The sequence below is a fragment of the Pyxicephalus adspersus genome, chromosome 7 (assembly GCF_032062135.1).
Source record: "Pyxicephalus adspersus chromosome 7, UCB_Pads_2.0, whole genome shotgun sequence".
Classification (NCBI taxonomy): Eukaryota; Metazoa; Chordata; class Amphibia; order Anura; family Pyxicephalidae; genus Pyxicephalus; species Pyxicephalus adspersus.
In genome coordinates, this window is record NC_092864.1 from 4,792,743 (window position 1) to 4,813,441 (window position 20,699).

General features: G+C 38.8%; 1 protein-coding gene across 1 annotated transcript in view; it reads right to left on the reverse strand.

The window, feature by feature from the left end:
• Window positions 1-19,100, reverse strand: part of LOC140334885 (uncharacterized) — a gene marked incomplete in the record, with an annotated part of 307,753 nt that extends 288,653 nt beyond the window's left edge. The window contains 6 exon segments of the mRNA XM_072417155.1: window positions 1,237-1,524; window positions 3,193-3,468; window positions 4,362-4,415; window positions 7,316-7,633; window positions 8,732-9,102; window positions 18,966-19,100. Coding sequence (XP_072273256.1) covers window positions 1,237-1,524; window positions 3,193-3,468; window positions 4,362-4,415; window positions 7,316-7,633; window positions 8,732-9,008 — 1,213 coding nt within the window.
• Between the last annotated feature and the right edge of the window lie 1,599 nt (window positions 19,101-20,699).

Sequence of the window (20,699 nt, forward strand, 5' to 3'; positions counted from 1 at the left end):
TCAACTGATATATCCCAAATTCCTTGTTACTCTGATCAGTCCATCCTTAATCAGAACCCATAGCACTTCTATTTAAACAACAGGCAAGGTCACGTTGGGACCCTGGTCACGTGTCCAAATCTCAAGTGCCCAAATTATAAGTGCATGGGAATTAATCCAGGGAATTGACACAGGAATTGGAACAGATTTGGACATACTATTACACTCTACAACTTCTACCTCCTGCCTTTGGACTGATTTATCCACCTGGACTCCAACACATCCTCTTATTAGTCTGTCATTTGCAATCCCTATTTAATGTACAGCGCTGCGTAATATGTTGGCGCTATATAAATCCTGTTTAATAATAATAATAATAATGATCATATCTCATAGTTGAGTGGTTCTTGCCATATTATGTAGTAAAACAATCGAACAGGGTTATTCATTGGATAGAACTGTGCACCAACCTTCCAACACAACTGAGGTTCTCAAACACAAGAAGAAGGCAAGAAATTCCAGAAATAATTCTTGACAAGGTACACCTTTTAATAGAAGACAATTTGAAGTGACTACCCCATAAATCTAATGGAGAGAATGTCAGAAATGTTCAAAGTTGTTATCAACGGTAAAGATGGCTACAAATCACATTCTGGTTTGTTTAGAAATGTTTTGTTTAAACCATAATTCCATGTGTGTCCCTTCATAGTTTGTATGTCTTTAATATAATTTTTAATTGCAGAAAATAATAAGAATAAATAGAAACCATTGAATGAGAAGTTGTCTACAAACCTTTGACTCTACATTGTTAAGCTCTCAATCCCGACCTCCTAGACCAGTGTTTCTCAACCAGGGTTCCTGCAGAGGTTGCTGGGGATTCCTTGAGCAATGAGCAGTTTGAGCCTCTCAGATCAGTTCAAGTAACACCAATATTCTTTTTGGCTATCTGTAATGGTGATATTCTTCCCAATGGCTAGCAATGAAGGAGGTATTCTTCTCACTGATCACCATGCTAATGTACTGTAAGATGTGGATATAGAAGGGGTTCTCTGAAGACCTGAAAGTTATTGCAAAGGTTCCCCCAATGGTAAAAAGGTTGAGAAACACTGTTCTATAGGGAAGGTGGATGGCTATGGTGTTACACAATGTGGAAAGATCTTGGAAAGTCTGATTTAGGTAATGATTGTTTTAAGATTAGTGTAATTTCTACTTTCAAAGAGTTCCCCAAGGTCGAGAAATACTGTTCTAGACACTTACATGGGACATATGTCTTTTCCAGGGCTCGCAACTCTTCATAGTTGTGTCTTCTCAGTACGTCATACACCTTGTCCTTGTTGGGGTAACTCCAGTTGTGGATGGTATCACAGAGCCATTTCATCTTTTCTTGTGAGGACGGCTTCTCTTTTATCTTAGTATATTGTTGTTCCGTCAACAGATGCTGATCCAACAGATCGTGTAGAACGGGATCTATATTTCCTATTTTGTCTATAAGTTCTTTCTGGTTTCTGTCCAAGAAGTGATTTCTAAAGATTGGCTGAAATTGCACTGAAAAATTAATATATAAATATGATGTTAGAGGCTTCATTTATTGCCTTATATTGTTTTTAAGTAGATAGGGAAAGCTAAACATTCCTAACATTGCGGAGCCATTCATGGCAATATTATACAAAAATTACCAATAATAATAATTTATTAATTTATTCAAAAACATACATAAAAATGTATTTCAATAAAACCATTGTGATTGGTAGTTAAGGGGTATTAGCTTTAAATGATGGTATGCATTATAATGGAGGTTGTGCATAGTTTTATCTCTGCTTATTTTATATACTTTTTGTTATTTTAAGAATGGATGGCAACTAAGCACTGAATTGACACTTCTCTTAAGGTGAGATTCAAATGGGACCTGTGGGTAACATTGTCTGTAAAGTGGTGATTGGAAGTAGCACATCATAACAAATAGATATTTGGCATATATGGATTGGAATTTGGTGTATCTACATTTGTGACCTAGGTGAAATCAAATATACTTATATCCTAATCACTTTTATATGAGATAAGGCACGAGTAAGTGTAAAGGAAGAATCATTAATTAATTTATAAAATGAAGTTTTTAAAGTTTTTTTAACCTAATTATGTGATTGTGTGTTGCATAATTTTACATATAAAAAGGGATTGGTTCCTTTGGTCTGGGTGTTCTAGCGAAGGAGAGGATGTGGAGATAGAAGTAAGTTATGAAAAATAGTAAATACACAGATTAAGTGATGTTATGTTAGACACTGTATAAACTGTATTTATAATTGTAGGCTTGATTTGTTCCTGATGAAGCGGACTCAGTTCCAAGAAACGCGTGGAACTTAAAAGCCTATCTGCAAAATAACAGACCAATTCTTTTTAATACCACTCTTGGTTTTATGGAAATAAACTTTTATTTTTTAAATTATTAAACAATTTAAGTCTATTATTAAATTGGTATTAATGTTGATTTTTGTATAATTAATTAGTCCCATGGTGATTAACCCAACTAAAATTGAAATTTGTATGATGTAATTATGAATGTGGCATATGTGAAACCATCCTAATGAATTAAAAGGAAAAGTCCGCTAAGTATTTAGATATTGCAAAGACATTCCTTGTCCTGTTGTTGGATGGCTCATATAAATCAATTGAAGCTGAAATTAAGGCAGATTCATCGACCCCAATTAAAGCAGAAATATTCTCAAATTTACAGTAAAGTAAATAATAAATTACATTACTTTAAAAGCAAGCAGTGTATGAACTAAATTTAATTTGGTATCAGCCCTTTGCATTACTTTAAGAGCTGAGCTCCCAGGGAGAAACATCATATGGCACTAATCGGTTTTGTGGCAGTAAAAAGAAACTCAATGTTAAGGGGGGTATCAGAGCAACAGAAAGATAGAGTCATCAGTCTGCTGCTTTTTTTTTTTGTACAATTTTCTTTTGCTCGTACACCTTTTACTACTTTTAAATAAATAGGAGAGATTGGGAACCATTTTTTTCGACAAGGCAGCAGCAGATTGTGATGCTGGTCCCCGCTGTACAAAACTAGGGAATTCCCTTTAGTGCAGTTTCCGGGCTCCAGCCCTGGGAGCCACCAACCATTCGGAGACCCTAATATTGGATTCTGTGATCTCTAGCACTCCCATGTCCCCTGTCTCTTGTCCCCACAACTCCAACTTTTAGAATGCTTACAGTAGTGTGTGTCCTCATGCGTTACCAAGTTCCTCATGGCTTTATAGTTGTATTTTCTCAGAGCCTTGTACACTTTCTCCTTTTTAGAATCACTCCAGGTCCTCACTGTATCACAGAGTGACCTCATCTTCTCCCGAGGTGTCTTCTTGCCCAATAGGCTTCTGTGTTGTCTCTGTGTGAGCAGCTGCTGATCATGGAGGTCATCTAACACCGGATCCACCATTATTATGCTGTCAATGAGGTTTTCTTCATATATGTCCAGAATATTATTTCCGGCTACAACATTTAACAAGAGAAAAATGAGAAATTTGCTTTTTACTTCATCTAATGGCCTTTGTGGCTACCGTACCACAGAGTACTAAATTAAGCCTAATGTTATGAAAATGGTGATCACCGATACCACCTGCAAGCTTTAATGAAACCGAGCTACTGAAACTCTTCTGCAAAAGTACCAAAGCCACACATTCACATTACATTCACATATTACAAAATGGTAACATTTACCCCAGGCTTACCCATCAGAGTGCTGGAATTGATGTGTTTGTTCAGACTAGCCTAGGACCTTTATAAACACATCAAATCAAGTTAAAACAATTAGGTCCAGCAACTTGATTTCGGTTAGCAACCCCCTGACAAATTAGTTTCCGATGTATCAATGAAGGAGCACAACTGGAAGACAATTGTCACTCCATAACTGAAAGTTTCTGAACAAGGGTTGCACAACAGGACCACCAAAGGATTGTTGTAATGGAAGCTGCAATCTGAGTCATGCTAACAAAATAATTTGGTTTGCAAATGGAAGTAAGCATTAATGGTGTTTTGAAGATTTGGGGCCTGATTTAATAAAGCTCTTCAATACTGAAGAAGATAGACTATCTTGGGAGAAACTGGGTGATCCAGCAAAACTTGAATGAATTTCGCATTTGCTATTAGTTGGGAAATCTTTTCAATCCTGAACCAGATCCATTCAAGGTTTATTAGATCACCCAGATTCTCCCGTGATAGTCTTATTCATTCGTGATAGTCTCCCAGGAATCTTATTCAGGCTTGGAGAGCTTTAATAAATCAGGCTGTGGGAAGGATATACAATGTAACAACTATACATGGCATAGGCAGGAAATCTTATGTGAAGGTGATCTACAGCTCAGGCAGGCCAATCACTTTCTTACCTACACCTTTTGTTGAACCCTCAAGAAAACGTCTCGTATTTGGTGGAAAAACCCCTAAAAAGAGAACAAGAACTGAAAGTTGGTTATGGTTCATCTGATCAGCAAGTGCATTAATAATATAAATAGCTGAAGTCTCTCTATGGAGAGTGGAGGGGGAAGAAGAAGCATGTCATGTGCAAGAGTCATTCTCCGTCAGTCGTTCCAGGATCCATCAGAACGGGTCCAAGAATGACATTGGGCAACTGCTGTACACATGTTAGATTCTGGCCCAAGATGAGCCATGTATTTTGTATCAGGCGGGAATCATCTGACGTGTGTACATATCTAGTTACACTTCCTATCACAGGAATGACCTAAGCATTGATTGCTCCCAAGCAAAATGATGTACAATGGTGTCAGAGGAGACAACAGACAGACCCAGGCAGAATTGAACTCTTCTGATTTACTTACAAGGTATGTCTATGAAATAACAAGCCTGATATAATAACTCACTTTTATTTATTTATTTATATGACAATGCTAATGTTTTTCCCCTTTAATATTCTTTCCATTCTTAATAATGTTGGGTCACTGTTGTGCCTTCTGGAACCCATTCTGCCAAAATTACCACCTTCATGTCACAAAACACAATGAGAATGGCTGTGAATTTGGACTTTTTTTATTCTTGATGATGAAGGTGTTTCCAGTGACTGGTTTTGTTTTAGGATCATACTAGAAGATCCGGGTTTCCCCGTGATAAAGTGATGACTTTATGAGAAAGGTTCGGCTCCACCTCAAGTTGCTGCAGAATGTCAGCACAAAATTACTTCCACCACTCTCTTTCCTCCAGTGTGAAATTTTACAAAAAAATTCATATTGACGCTTTGCTCTACTTTTAAACTTCTCATAGTTTCAGCACATGAGGGGAAACACAACGGCATAAAACGGTGACTGACAAAAAACTAAACATTTTGGAGTTTACACATTCATGGCAAGAGATCAGAATCATCTCGCTGCTTTATGATAGAGATAGAAATATAGTTTATATAGTATTTAGAATTGTCTCCTTATTTCATACATCTCGTATTTTTCTGTGTTTGGCAGCGTTTAAAAAATGAGTTGAATTATATTTACATTATAGGAGCTTTAGTATTTCTGTATAGTTTACAAATTGTTTCACTCGAAATTTCCATTAAAGTCCTATTATGATGGAAATTCATCTATCGTAAATAAGTGCTACACAATTCATCTTGTAATGTAAGACAATATAAGACAGTGGTTCCCAATCCCAAGGCCTTGGACCGGAGCCGCAAATGACAGGAGGCAGAAGCGCCAGAGTCCTATAACAAAATTCTACCTTCGGAACGCGTGCTATTGTCTACATGCGAAGTCCCAATCTCATAGAAAAAAATAGAGATTATTTTTTCTACGAGATCGGACTTCAGTGTGAGCTCCCCAAGAGTGGGCGTGTCCTATGGACCTTGGAAATAAGCTGTGCCCCACCCACCTTGTACTGTGAGATAACCCCGCCCCTCGTACTGCGGTAGCATGAGAGCTGTGTCTGTGTCCATGCTGCTGTCATTACCCTAAATGTATAAACCTATATATCACCTTCATTGATTGTTGTAGAAACATGAAATTTTACGGTACACAGGGGACCCAGGGAGCTGAAACTAAACCTAATTTCAGCCTCCTGAACATAACAAGTTGGCAGATACAGGGGCTCAAACATAAAATCTTAAAAAGAATAAAAGAATCAGGGATCTTTTCTCATTAAAAAGAAAATAAAAAAATATGGCACCTTTACTTGTACAGATTTGTGATGTATGCCTTACCTTCTTAACTTACCTTCTCTGAAGCCCAATGTAATATTAACAGTACAAAAAAAAAAGGAAATGTAAGTGGGGGATTCTTGTGACTACCCCCCCCCCCCCCCCACACACACACAAAAACTTCAACACTCCTACCCTATCATGGCACTAATTCTTGTAGTTAATTATTGTTGTACTTTTGTTATGTTTTGTAGATGATTGAATTATGTTGAAACTAGTTGTACTCTTCTTATCGGTAAACTAGCGTCCACTTCCCCCTTTTTTTTGCCTTGAAACTTTCCCCTTCGTCCCTTCCACTTATCTCTTCCCTTGACAAAAATATCTTGTTCTAAGGGAACCACAAGGACATGTTTGCTTATTGTCTGTAGTCATGTGATCATGCACCGATCATGTCTTTGAACTGTTATATAAACTGTGTGCAAACAAAGTTTTGAGAGTGATCTAACCACACATTAAGTTGCATGTGTTACATTTTTTCAGCGCTGTAAACAGAAGCTATCAGAAAGAGGGAAATATTGATCTGGGATCAGCAGGAGATCACCTTAACAACCCCAATTTCACCCGAATGGGGAGCTGTAGGTATATTAAATTATAAGTGCAAGTGGAGGACTCTAGTGGCTAATTACCCCTAAAGCTTTATTGCTGCGGCACCATCACATCACAGCAGTAGTGCCAACAGCCCTCCTTACACTTCTCTAAAGCTAGTTACAGTGTGACAGCAAAAGCGCAACCAGCGATATCGTGGGCGTCTCTCCTCACACTGCTTACACAGGAGCTGCTGAGAATGGCAGAGCAATGTACAGTATGTAAGGCTTACTCTGGGAATTTCATTCCAAGCAGCTCTGCCACAGGACACCAACTCTCCTGCACTACTCTGCTTTTCTCAGCTAGTGTGCTGACAGCAGGGGGAGCTGCTGAGAATAGTGGAGCAGTGTAAGTACATATACCGGGCCGAGGCAAAATTTTATACTGTGTTCCTGGGCCCTGCTGTCAGAAAGGTTGGGGACCACTGATGTGTGAGACTATGCCAGAACAAAGAGCATTGGAGCAGGAAACTATCTGAAATTAAGTTTTCTAAACTCAACCTGTAATGTCAACAAATAAAAGGCAGGGAGGTCAAAACATTAAGTGTAATATGCTTACCAAAACCCAAAAACTTCCGTCCCTCCACCTCAATAGTGTTCTGTAATATGTGAGCAGTGTTCAATTTTTCTATCTCTTCAGGACTGTAACATTCCAAAGCCTGGTGGACTTTACGTTTGCTGGTCTCATCCCAACACCGGATGGTGTCTAATAAGCCTTCCATTTTTCTTTCGTATATTGGCTGTTCAGTTAAATCTTTATACTGTTCATCCGTCAGTAACTTTAAATAGTGCAAATAGTACAGAATTGGATCTAGTCTAATATTCAGGCTTATCAGATCTGATCGGTGACTGTCAAAAAAATCTTCTGAAGACCATCCTAAAAAATCAGAAAGAACAAGTACTATGAGAAACAATTTAAACATGGCCATAGGGCTGGATTTCGAATACTTAGGGGTGTCCATTGGATATGATGAAAACCTTTACTTTAATGGGTCATAGAGTGGGACCTTTGCTGAATAAAGATTTCTTAACATAGATTTGATTGCTGTGTGCGTTTTTCCAAAGAATCCAGATCTACCAACAAGCTAACTTGGGTATCATCATCCAATTGTGTATCAGCTTGGGACAAGCCAATGGGAAGGGGTAATATATTGTTTTATAATGAATAATATGGGGAATAGAATGGGTATAGCAGTTCATAAATTTACTAAGCCATAAGGCACTCAATGCCCCTGATTCATCAATGAAATCCGCGCTCGCTGGAGACGCGAAAGTACGCGCGGCCAGCGATCGCGGATTACCGCGGTCCGGACTCGAGTATGCGCGTACACGTTGTTGAATAGCGCGATCGCGCACGATTCCGGATCGCTAATACGAATGCGCGACCGATAATCCGATTCTGCTTGATGAATCAGGGGCAATGTCCTTTCTCTGGCACCGCAGGTTGAGCAGGGAGTTTCCAAAGTAGGGTAATGTTCTATTTTGTAACAAAATATTGGGTTTTACTACTTTCATTCATAGAACCCCAATATCTTTGATGTTTACCAATGCCAAAATGTTAATATAATATAACCTCATATTTTCATACAGATTGGCCAGGTATACTTTATTTGAAATACAAAAAACAATAACATGGATTTGTTTCCTAACGGTAGCAACATGAAGATCAATTACTTTGTTAAAGTAAAGACCTAGCTATGTTTTTTCCTTCAAGCTCTAGTGTCAGGTTCCCAGCTAATACGGTACATTTTGGCATGACAAGATAGTTGAAAAGAGCTTTCCAAAGCTGATGAGATAATTAAGGCCTTGAGCATTTTTTAAAAGCCCTTCAACCCACCCTTAATTTAGTCTTCTTCACTGACTGTAATCTGTTTCATCACAAAATAAAACTGTTTATTATTAAAAATTTTGGAAAAATTCTCATCATCAACCCATCCTACCCAAAAGTTGTAATTATGAAATCCGACTTGCTTACCTTCTTCCAAGTCTTCCAGTAGGCCCTCTCGTATTTTCTTCTCATTGATGGCATCTAGAACAGCCAGGGACACAGTAATCCCGTAGTTATAATTGTAGAATTCCACAATGAGGTCAGCCACACTTGGTGGATCTGCACCTTCTAGTCGGGAGCTTGGGATTCGCTCATAATTTTTCTTCACATCCCACGTACTTAACTTTGTTTTAAACTGAGCAAAGCTCTTCTCGTTGAGCTTCTGGAGAGCCGTCAGAAGGATATCTTTTGGTGTTAGCACCATCTCTCCTCTTGTACAGGGAAACAAGACTTTGTAGAGGGAGTTTTACATCAAATGGACTTCAGGATGGCTTTGTGGTTGGAAGACTCCATTGCATCTGAAAATCAAAAACATTTTCTATATTTACCTTGTGGCCATGGTAAAGAAGATTACACAGAAATAATGATGTGCAAAAGGTACAAAATGTTGCCTAGGAGACCTACCTACTAGGTCCTTTTACCCATATATAAACTAATTTTCATAAAAACATAATTCGTTACAAATATTAGTTAAAACATTTATAGCATTTCTCAATTGTGATATAAATACATCAAGGTTCATCTATTGTTCTTAAAGCATTTCGCATTTTACAAATTGTTTGAAGTGGACCTGAAGTCACCTCTTATTACTCTGGCGACATTAACATCTTTACCATGTTTTTTTCTGGGTTTGGGTCTTTGGTCATCTTAAAATGACCAGCCAAGAATGATGTGACTCCCAATCCGTGTATAGTTAATAAAAGATTGTGAACAGTCCCTCTGAGGAAGATGCAGTACAGCAGAAAATCATCCAGCACTCAAGAGTCCCAAGCCAGAAGTGGGAAGGTTTGATATATACCATGGAACGTTTGGTTAAGACACGTCTACACCACAGGGTAGGATAGGTAGTCACAGTTCTTTTATGCATCAGGCTCGAAAAAAGTTGTTAAATCTGAAACAATGAACAATCGCTATATCTTTTTTGCATACATTGGTATACATGGCTTCTGAGGGGTATCTTGCTGGCTTGGGGAGCTTGTAAAGGGTATTGTTTGAGGCACGCAAATGGCCTTTAAGGATCAATAGGAATACTTTATAATTGGTATTTGTCAGTATATCTAATATTTGTTATTTTTACTACATTTACCTAACCTCAGCCTTTGAATTTGATTTGATGCAAAATTACTTACTGTCTGAAGTTTGGTTCATCAGGAATTTCTCAGAGGAGAGAGGTTTCATTGCAGTATCAGCAAGATGAACCAGCAAGTAATACTAAGTGGTGCAAAGACTTAGCTTTGAATGGCTATCAGTTTTAAAGCTCTTCATTTTTTTCTAGAACATAATTCTAATGTGACCTGTTAGTTTTTTCACTGTTTTTGCTTTTTTGCATTCTTTTGTTTGTGTTTATCTTACTTAAGTATTACTTTTTCAAATGCACATATTATAATGTTCCAATCTTCTCATATATTTTTTTTTTGTTTAAAATAGAAAGCGAATTTAGATCTTGTATTATTATTATTATTACTGTAGAATTCTGCTCCTCACGTCAGTCCTTGTTTTCTGTGACTACCAACCTGTATTTATCAAGATCTCTCAAGATCTCCAAAAACTTTAGGGAGGGGGAATCAAAATGGATAGAGGTTTGGTTTTCGCCAAAATGAAATGGGCTAGACACATTTTGCTCCCTTCCCTTTTTGGAAAGGGCTGCGTACACACGTCTAATAATTATCGTTGGAAATGACTGATGAACGGCCGACGAACGTCCGATTGGCCAAAAATCTTTCTAAAAATAAGTGACCAACTACGCCGATGAATGAGGATTGTCGTTGTAAGTGAATTGCCGGCATGGCAGATCTGATCGGCCGATGATCGTTCACTATCGTGTGTGCGGTCGTTCAGTGGTCATGCATGTATACCGTATATAACCACTCTAGCCTGATGACAGTAACCCGGCATTTTGCCCATCCATTTGGAAATCCAGTTTCGGTCAAAGTAGCTGTGTCTACCCTATGGTGAGCTTGTGTCAAATGCTATGAGGAGCTGTAATGTCACTACCTCTGTTATGTGACAGTGCTTATGCCTAACAATTGGTTGCTGGATTCATGCACTAAGGCCACATACCAGGTAGTTTGAACAATGGAGGCAATGGAAGGGGCAATGGAAGAGTGCTGGCAAGGTGTGTATTGATGGGTCGGGGAGTGGGGGAATAATACTGCAAAACTAAAACTTGGAGATACCTGTCTGTTCCATCTTGGATGCCGCCATCTTGTCCCTTTTTCTCTTCTCTATTCTGATCTTTAGCCATCTTGATTGGCCAGGCTAGGATGACGTAAATCAGTCACGGCACCCGAAGGGGAAGTCGAGATTGCCGGGTATCCCATGCGCAGCTAAGCAAATTTTGTCAGATGGGTGGGGATCAGGCAGGTAAGAATACTTATTACAAAAAGGACATTGAGCTAGCACCAAAGACTTTCCAGGAGCTCACTGATGGCTGGTGTTCTAAAGAAAAAATCTACCCCTGAAATAAATCTACCAGGAGGCGTATACCAATGGGTGTGTACAATGACTTCATCGTTCGGATGTCATGTACTGCAGCCTTACATCTCTCCCAGTACAAACCTCCATATCTCCTGAACAGTATGTCCTACAGACTTGAAATTTTCAGGGTACACACGGGATCCTCATAGCTAGCAGTACCCCAAATTTCATCTCCCCACCTTTACCAACTTTCAAAACATAGAGGTCACAATTATAAAAATAGTTAAAATTGAACATCGGGGTTGCTGTTTTAAAATTAAGTGTGTCTAGAAGCCTGAAATTAAACATACAAATTATGCACCCCTGGGGCAACTTACATAGCAAGGAGGTGCGAACCCTAAATTTATACCAACCTGTCATAAAACTTGAAATGTCGTACTACACTACCCTGTCCCCGTACCTGTGAATAACACCCCCTAAAATGTCATTGTTAGGCCATCGTCAGAACATTAAAATGCCCATCAAAAAATCCACCGTTACACATTGCTGCAGGCTTCTAGCACCTAAACCCCAATTTCTCAGGAACACAGGGGTACAGGTGAACAAAATTAGAGAAGCAAGTGGGGGACATGTGTGATTCGTCAGAACTTAAAGTCTCTGCCCATCAAAAAAAAATCTATCGTTCTGTGTAACAGAATACATTTTTTTGATGGGCAGAGTTTTTTTATGTTCTAAAGATGCCATAATGATGTAATTTTTGGGGGTGTTAGCCACAGATGTCACCCATTTGTTCCTCTAATTTTGTTCACTTGTACCCCCTCATTCCAGAGAAATTGGGGTCCAAGCGTTAGAAGCCTCCAGCAATGTGTAACAGGGTAGATTTTTTTGATGTTCTGGCAATGGCCTAACGATTACATTTTAGGGGGTGTTAGTCACAGGTGTCCCCCACTTGTACCTTTAATTCTGTTCAACTGTACTGTCAATCCAGAGAATCTGGGGTTCAGGTGCTAGAAGCATCCACGAATGTGTAACGGTAGATTTTTTGATGGGCAAAGTTTTTTATGTTCTAGCGAACTAGCTCAATGATGTTTTTTACGATCAAGCTCAATGATGAAATTTTAGGAGGTGTTAGTCACAGGTGTCCCCCACTTGCACCCTTAATTTTGTTCAACTATATCCCTCTGTTCCTGGGAAATTAGGGTTCAGGTGCTAGATGCCTCCAGCAATGTGTAACAGGGTATATTTTATTGATGGGTGGAGTTTTTTATGTTCTGACATTGACCTAACAATGAAATTTTAGGGGGTGTTAGCCACAGGTGTCCCCCACTTGCAACTCTAATTTTGTTTACCTGTATCTCCCCATTCCTGGGAAATTGGGGTTCAAGTGCTAGAAGCCTCCAGCAATGTTTAACAGGGTATTTTTTTTGATGGGCAGAGTTCTTCATGTTCTGACGATGGCCTAACAATAAAATTTGGTATGTAAAGTTGCTATGTAAGTTGCCCCGGGGGTCCATAATTTGTATGTTTAACTTTGGGCTTCTAGACACACTTACTTTTAAAACAGCAACCCTGATGTTCAATTTTAGCTATTTTTTATAATTATGACCTCCATATTTTAAAAGTTGTTAATGGTGGGAGATGAAATTCGTAGTACTGCTGACTATGAGGGTCACCTATAAACCTTGAAAACTTCAGGTCGGTATGACATACCGCTTAGGAAATCTAGAGGTTTGTACTAGGGGAGATGTAAGGCTGCAGAACATGACATACAACATTCATACACAAACACAGCTGTGAATCTTTCCTAACGATGAGTCCATTGTCCCCATTTGTACACGCTCCCTGGTAGATTTATTTCACAGGTAGATTTTTTCCTCCATCCACCATCTCATTAGAAGGCAGTGCATACAGGCACATAGGGGTCTAACATCAAATACTGAGCCACATTAGGAGCTTTTGTGATCACATTCCTGCAAGTTCTAACATTCTGTGAGTTCAGTTTTTTACTTTTTTGAATCCAGACTAGACTATAATTTTTCATTTCCATTGACTGTTCCTATGTCATTTTGTTCTCAGTGAATTGCACAATGTAATATCTACTGTTTTATTCCTGGCATGATTCCAATTTAACTATATCTAGGAAATAATTATGAGCAGGATGATTGTGCCAGGCTGAACATGAAAGACAGTCCCAGATATCACCAAAGCGCCACACCTAATAGTGTGTATATGTCATGCTACAGAAAACTAAAGACATAATTATTATTATTATTATTACACAGTATTTATATAGCGCCATCATATTACGCAGCACTGTACAAAATCCATAGTCATGTCACTAACTGTCCCTCAAAGGAGCTCACAATCTAATGTCCCTACCATAGTCATATGTCATTAATGTAGTCTAAGGTCAATTGTTAGGTAGAAGCCAATTAACCTAACTGCAGGTTTTTGGGATGTGGGAGGAAACCGGAGTACCCAGAGGAAACCCACGCAGACACGGGGAGAACCTGCAAACTCCATGCAGATAATGTCCTGGCTGGGGATCGAACCTGGGACCTAGCGCTGGTAATGAAGGCAATAGCCAGAGAAACCTCAAACATAATACAAGATAGGATCTCAGTTTAAGGCTGTTTCTAGCCAATTTGGTACCCTAAGCAAGGAATCTACCTTTTCTTGATCGTGTCTCCTTTTCCCTAATTGTGCCCCTCTTGACCTGATTCACAAAGACATATCCAGCAGCCCTGCACACCCAAGTAGAGGTCAATATAAGCCCAGGGTTTGAGATGGGCATGAAGGGAGCTGGGGAAGTATAGTGGGGGTCAGTAGGGGCCAGTTGGGTACAGTTGAGGTCAGGGTTATGGTGGAGAGCAGTAGGGGCCAGAGGGGTATAGTGAAGGTCTGGGTTATGGTGGAGGCAAGTAGGGGCCAAAGGGGTACAGTGGTGGTCAGAGTCAGCCAAAGTAGAACATTGGAGGTAAGTGGGGCCCCCCAGGGTTTGGTAGTCTAGGGGAGCTTGAGGGGAACGCTGGTGGGGATGGGGGGCAGTTTAGTGATCAGTGGGCATCAGAGAGATGTGTTGATGGTTAGTGGTGGCTGGAGGGGTACAGTTGTTGCTTAAGAATATTATATATATGTGTGTGGTGTGTTACCCTATATTCCCTTAGTTATACATACATCGGCCATTTCCCAATAGTTAGGTTTTATATTAAGTATCATTAACCACCCAAACCTGGTTCGGGGTAAGAAAACTTGCTGAAAGCGTCCTGAAACCAGGTGCTGGGTAGCTAAAAATATAAACAAGCGTTATATTGCAATCCGATTGTCATACAACATTGTATGACAATCGGATTACAACTGAAAAAAAACCACCTACACCTTGTCCGCCCAGCTCCTCCGGAGGGAGACGTCTTCTATCTTCTTCCGGCGTTTGCAGTGACGATCTCCGGGGGGATTCCTAGTCGGTGATTATCAAAGACCTCACCCAAGGAACAATAGACAAACTGATAATAAAACTGATGCCAGTAAACAAGATCTAGTTCCCATAACAAACTGGTTACCAGTAGGGCAGTCAGCAGAAGATGGATGGATAACTGGATAGGTGGGTGGGGGTGGTGACCCAGCGGGACCTTTTGTTGAGTCGTAAATTTAGATTACCCCAGGCATTTCGGCACAAGCTTCTAATATAAAATTAGCTGGAAGGTCTATTAAATTCCTGAAGTTACATTAACCAATCCCAATCTAGGGGGGAGGGGGAAGCGTCATCCTGTAAATCATACCCAGTAACCAATCCAAGATCCCTAATGAGACCTATTGGGAATCTATATTTATAAAACTGTATGTATGTATGGATGTATGTGTGTGTGTATGTATGTATGTTCCACCAACACTCAAAAACGGATGGAGACATTTCAATCAAACTTGCTAGACATATGACTGAGACTCATGTGAGTGCATCGCTGATCTTTGTTCAGTTCTGTGCTATATGTTAGAGCTATATTTGTATGTATGTATATGTTATATATATAGATGTGTGTATGTGAACACCAGGAAACGCATAGAGACAGTTAAACCAAACTTGCTATGTTCCACCATCACTCGGACATGCAACGAGACATTTAAACCAAACTTGCTAGACATATGACTTAGACTCATGTGAGCGCACCACTGATCTTTGACAGCACTGTGGTATATGTCAGGTGTGTGTGTAATAATGCCTTTGAGAAAACGTAAGGCTAATGGCAATCAAAAGCAAAAAAAAATGAAACCACACTGTAGACAAGAAAATCCAGAGGACAGGAATATAAGACTTGCCACGCTGCGTGCGAGAGCTGTAGTACAACCTCGTGTGACCCGACTACAGGAAATGAGAGAAAGATCTACTACATCTAGAGCTTCAGAGGCAGTACAACAGATTGAGACCCGAGTACAGGAAATGAGAGAAAGAGCTACTACATCTAGAGCTTTAGAGACAGTACAACAGCATGAGGCCCGCCTAAAGGAAATAAGAGAAAGCTACTACATCTAGACCTTCAGAGGCAGTACAACGGCGTAAGACCCGAATACACGAAATTAAAGAAAGAGCTACTACATCTAGAGCTTCAGAGACAGTACAACAGCATGAGGCCTGACTACAGGATAAAAGAGATAGAGCTACTACATCTAGAGCTTCAGAGGCAGTACAACCTCGTGAGACCCGACTACAGGAAATGAGAGTAAGAAATAGTACATATCTAGAGCTTCAGAGACAGTACAACAGCGTGAGACCTGAGTACATGAAATGAGAGAGAGACAATCATTCATCCCATGGCTTACAAGAAAGCTCTCAAGGCCCTTCACGTCACTCTGAGAGATCTGAGAGGAAATTACAAACGGATGGGAGGAGCTCAGGTACTCCTCTGTGGAGACTTCAGTCAAACTCTGCCGGTCATCCCAAAGTCAACAGCGGCTGATGAGATCCACGCATGTTTAAAACATTCATCTTTGTGGAGACATGTGCAACAGATAACTTTAAAGCAAAACATGAGAGTACATTTTGGGGATGAAAATGCTATAATTTTCTCTAAAAAACTATCTTAAATCAGAGAAGGTAGGTTACCAGTTGAGTCTTTTGGCAAGATAAAATTGCCATACAATTTCTGTAATCTGGTGTCATCCACTCCAAAGCTAATGGATGCAGTCTATCCATCAGTTTTACAAAACAATCACAATTTTAACTGGTTGCGAGATAGGGCCATTCTTGCTGCTAAAAATGATGGACTCAATTGGAAATTTTGGATGGCTTTCTTAATGGTGGGTCCTGGTTTGGACAGCTGCCACCAGCTTTTTTTCCCCGATACCTCCTAACACAACACTTGTTATGATTCTTCCCTATACTTGGAAGCACCTCTCAATAATTCCAAAAGATGTTCTTTGGAATACCCTTCCCTATTTTCGATAGTATTCCTTACACTGCTTACAAGATCCAACACGTATCTTCTGAAATTGAAGATATATAAAAAAATAAAACGGCAGCCAGTGTACATATTTAAATCGTAGATACCTCCATCTACTACTACTAATCTGAATTAATCAATAATTATTACATCAATAAGATTGCCATCAAAAATCGCCAATCGAGTCATTTCCACCTTTTTGTGACATTTTCTGGGTTGAATGTACTCTTCCACCTTCTTCTCGTGAGGTCAATATACCAAGGTCTCCGCAAATCCCCTGAGGAAGCCTGTTTAAACGCCTCGGGAGAGACCATAAGTTCAGTACTGACCCACATCTTGGACTCTTTAGTGAGAGTATTTCATAAAGTCATGGTTAAAAATTGCCATGGCCTCTTTTACCAGTTACGTTTCTAAGAAGTATATGTTTTAGTAATTGAAATAAATGGTTTTATGTCATGCTAGACTTATTTTCTGCCATAAAGAGCCGCTAGTCCTCCAGTTTTTCTCCTAATTAAACTGTTTGAGTGATTAGCTATTATTTGTGCATGAACCCTCATTTATTGAATATTGAAGGGTCATATAATATCCATATTTAAGCAGATAATTTTCATAATCAATTCATTGGTCATTAGTATAACCTCCAACATTTCAAATTTAAGAAAAAAGAGCATTGCGGGCAGTGCCATTGCCAGCAGTGCCCACTGGTTTAACAGCGGAGGTTTTCCTACACCACATACTGGGAGGAATGACCCTCAGAGACCTCCAAGATACTACAGGTAGGGTCAGAAGCTTTGAACATATAAAACAGGTAAGGGTCAGGGAACTCAGACATAATCCAGGTAAAGGTCAAAAACCTCAGACATAATGCAGGTAAGGCTCAGAGACCATGGACGTATTACAGGTAAGGGTTAGATACCTTGGACATAATACAGGTAAGGGTCAGATAACTCAGACATTTTACAGGTAAGGGTCAAAGACCTCGGATATAATACAGTTAATGGTCAGAGACCATGGACATAATAGAGGTAAGGGTCATAGACTTTGCATATAAATCAAAAAAAGGTCAGAGATCTCAGACATAACACAGGTAAGGGTCAGATACCTTGGATATATTAGAGATGTTCTCTGTGTTCTACCTGCCATTGTCCTTCCCTCAACTATCTATCTCATTCACCGGAGGTATTAGATCCCTTGTGCTTTGTATACACTTGTATTCCCATTTAGTATATCTCAGATCAGCTCCAGTCTGGTATCTGTTACATATTATTATTAAATGTACCTCTGTTTAAGCACCAATCATTGCACCACCAATTTAATCATACTGCCCTAAACTTCCCAGAAGTAAGTTCCCACCTCTTTCCAGGTATTCCACAAGTTATCCATTTAATTTTTATTTAAATGTGATTTTTTGGATAAATGAAAGTAAACCTTTGTTGGGAATAGAACTTTATAAATGCAGCTGCCAGTCCCAGTCAGTCCACTAGGTGGTGCTGATGCTGAACAATGCATATACAACCTTGTGCTTGTATTAATTGGAATGGGGGGAATTGGTACAAATATAGTAGAACTGCTATAAGAAAGGTGGGGGGAAGTGCTTGAAATGGGTGCTATTAAAAGGTACTGCACCCAGTGATCTTAGGTCTGAGATCTTTGAGTTTCTAATAAATGATTTCAACCACATGACCTTTCTTTCTTTCTGCACATATGTATTATGGTGTTATTAATTGGCAATACTACAGCTAATATATACAAAAGCGACTATGACTTTATGATATAAAAATTCCTTGATTTTATCATGATCCAAAAAAATCCATAAAAAACAAAGCTTAACTTGCCAACTTAAGGATATCGTCCACTATGTGCTCCTGTGTATTTAACTAAAATGGTCCAATAATAGCCAAAAAATTCTCTTCTACGTGTTTCGCAGCATAAAGCTTCCTCAGGAAAGGGATAAATAACTCATTAAAAAATGTAATATAATAACTCATCATTAGTATGTGACATAAAAATAATATTAAATCTGTATGATAGATTGCTATGCATGAATAAATAGAGCATAATACAAACTAATATACAATCACTTGTGAAGATTTGTCCAGGGTACTTGGTGTGTAAATGCAATAGATCAGCTTACTATCAGACCAAATGTAAATATAATAACAAGAGCCAGGCGGAGAAACTCCAAAATATAGACATCCCATGCCCCCCACAAAAATATAATACTAATTACTATATACTATAAAATACAGTAAACAACAAAAAAGCCTAAGTATACAATAAAGATATATAAAAAGCCAAAACATACTTACAAGTCTCAGGATAACATTGTCTCTCTCTCAAACTGTGACAAGGATATAGAAGGCAAAAACAAAAAGTTAATCTCATGCAGACAGAAGAAGAAAGATAAAAAAAAAAGTCTAATCCTGCCTATATCCTGTCCAAGTTGAAATGGATAAACATCCTATAACTGAATGTGAAAAGGAGGTTTGGTTTGTTTCACTTGAAATGAATAGGAGGCTTGGCATGCAGACCCTCCATGTAATGCTATACTGTGCACTGAGATAATAAAAGAACAAAAGGTCATTTAAGAGATAAAAAGCAGATAATTAAACAATGATACAACATGATAATTCTAGAATAATAAATATAAATCTACACAACATACTTATGTGTACAAAGTGTAAGAGCATTAAACAATCACAAAATAAACATACAAATAGTATATAACTATACGTATAATCTACTAGATTGTACGCTCTTCGGGGCAGGGTCCTCTCCTCCTGTATCACTGTCTGTATTAGTCTGTCATTTGCAATCCCTATTTAATGCACAGTGCTGCGTAATATGTTAGCGCTATATAAATCCTATTAATAATAATAGGTCATTCAGAGCTGGTCATTCAACATTTATCCCCCAGGGGTTCTTAATAACATTATCCAAATAAAGGAATGTAATTATTATTGTGTTGTACTGGTGATATATTCCTATATGTTTTATGACTGCCACTGTACGCTTGTCTTAAATGGGACCAAATTTGGATAACCCTTATAATTATTATATATATAATATCTATTATAATATATTATTATTGTATTATATTAATATATAATTAGATTTTTATTACTTTTCTATTTTATTACTTATTACTATAGCTTCCTGGGTTACATAGGTCACCATACACCACACAGTTGCTTACTTCTACCCATTCCTGTGATCGGGCATGTGCAGAAGGGCAATGTTACGCATGCGCATTTCAGGAAAATGCTTCACCCAATCTCATGCCAGCACAGTGCAAGATCAGGTGACGGAACAAGACGGCAGCACCCAGTGTCCAGGCTACGCCAGGTAGGAGAAGGATGACAGGAAGGTGCAGGACCAACGGCTTTCCAGCTGTAAAGGTCATTTTTTTTAACTGACTGTTTTGCTTTAAGTTTTTTATATTTGTTAGCACATTGATGTTTCCAACAAAAACCGATCCACACTGACACAATAAAATGTATACAACATTCAAATAAGAAATAGGCAAAATCACAGGGAACAAAAAGGACATTTTAAAGTAACGTTTGAATGCTCAGATCACAGATCCAACCACATTGTAGACGAGATTTAAATTTGAATGTTTGTATTGAAAAATAGGGGGAAAAGGGAAAACCGTACAAAAAGCTATTTAGAAACATTTTTCACAAATGATATAAAACAACGGAATGAAACGGAAGGGGAAACAAGATCCAGATGTAAAAGTGCCCACAGGTTTACAAGGGTTCCTTCTCATTGAGAGTGTCACTAAGATCTACATCTTCTATAGGTGATATGAGGGGGATTCCTAATCAATTTGGAAGGATCAGGATCCATCCCCCACCATATGCCAATATCTTGGAGGGATATTCCCAATCTGCTGATGATTGACATTATATGTAGGCATCAGCTTTGTTGTAACATTGTTTTCTAGTTTTTATTTTTATAAAAATAACCTGTACAGTGCATACTTTTATGGCTGGATGTTTTTCAAAGCAACCCTACCTAAAAAGAAAATTAATTTCATA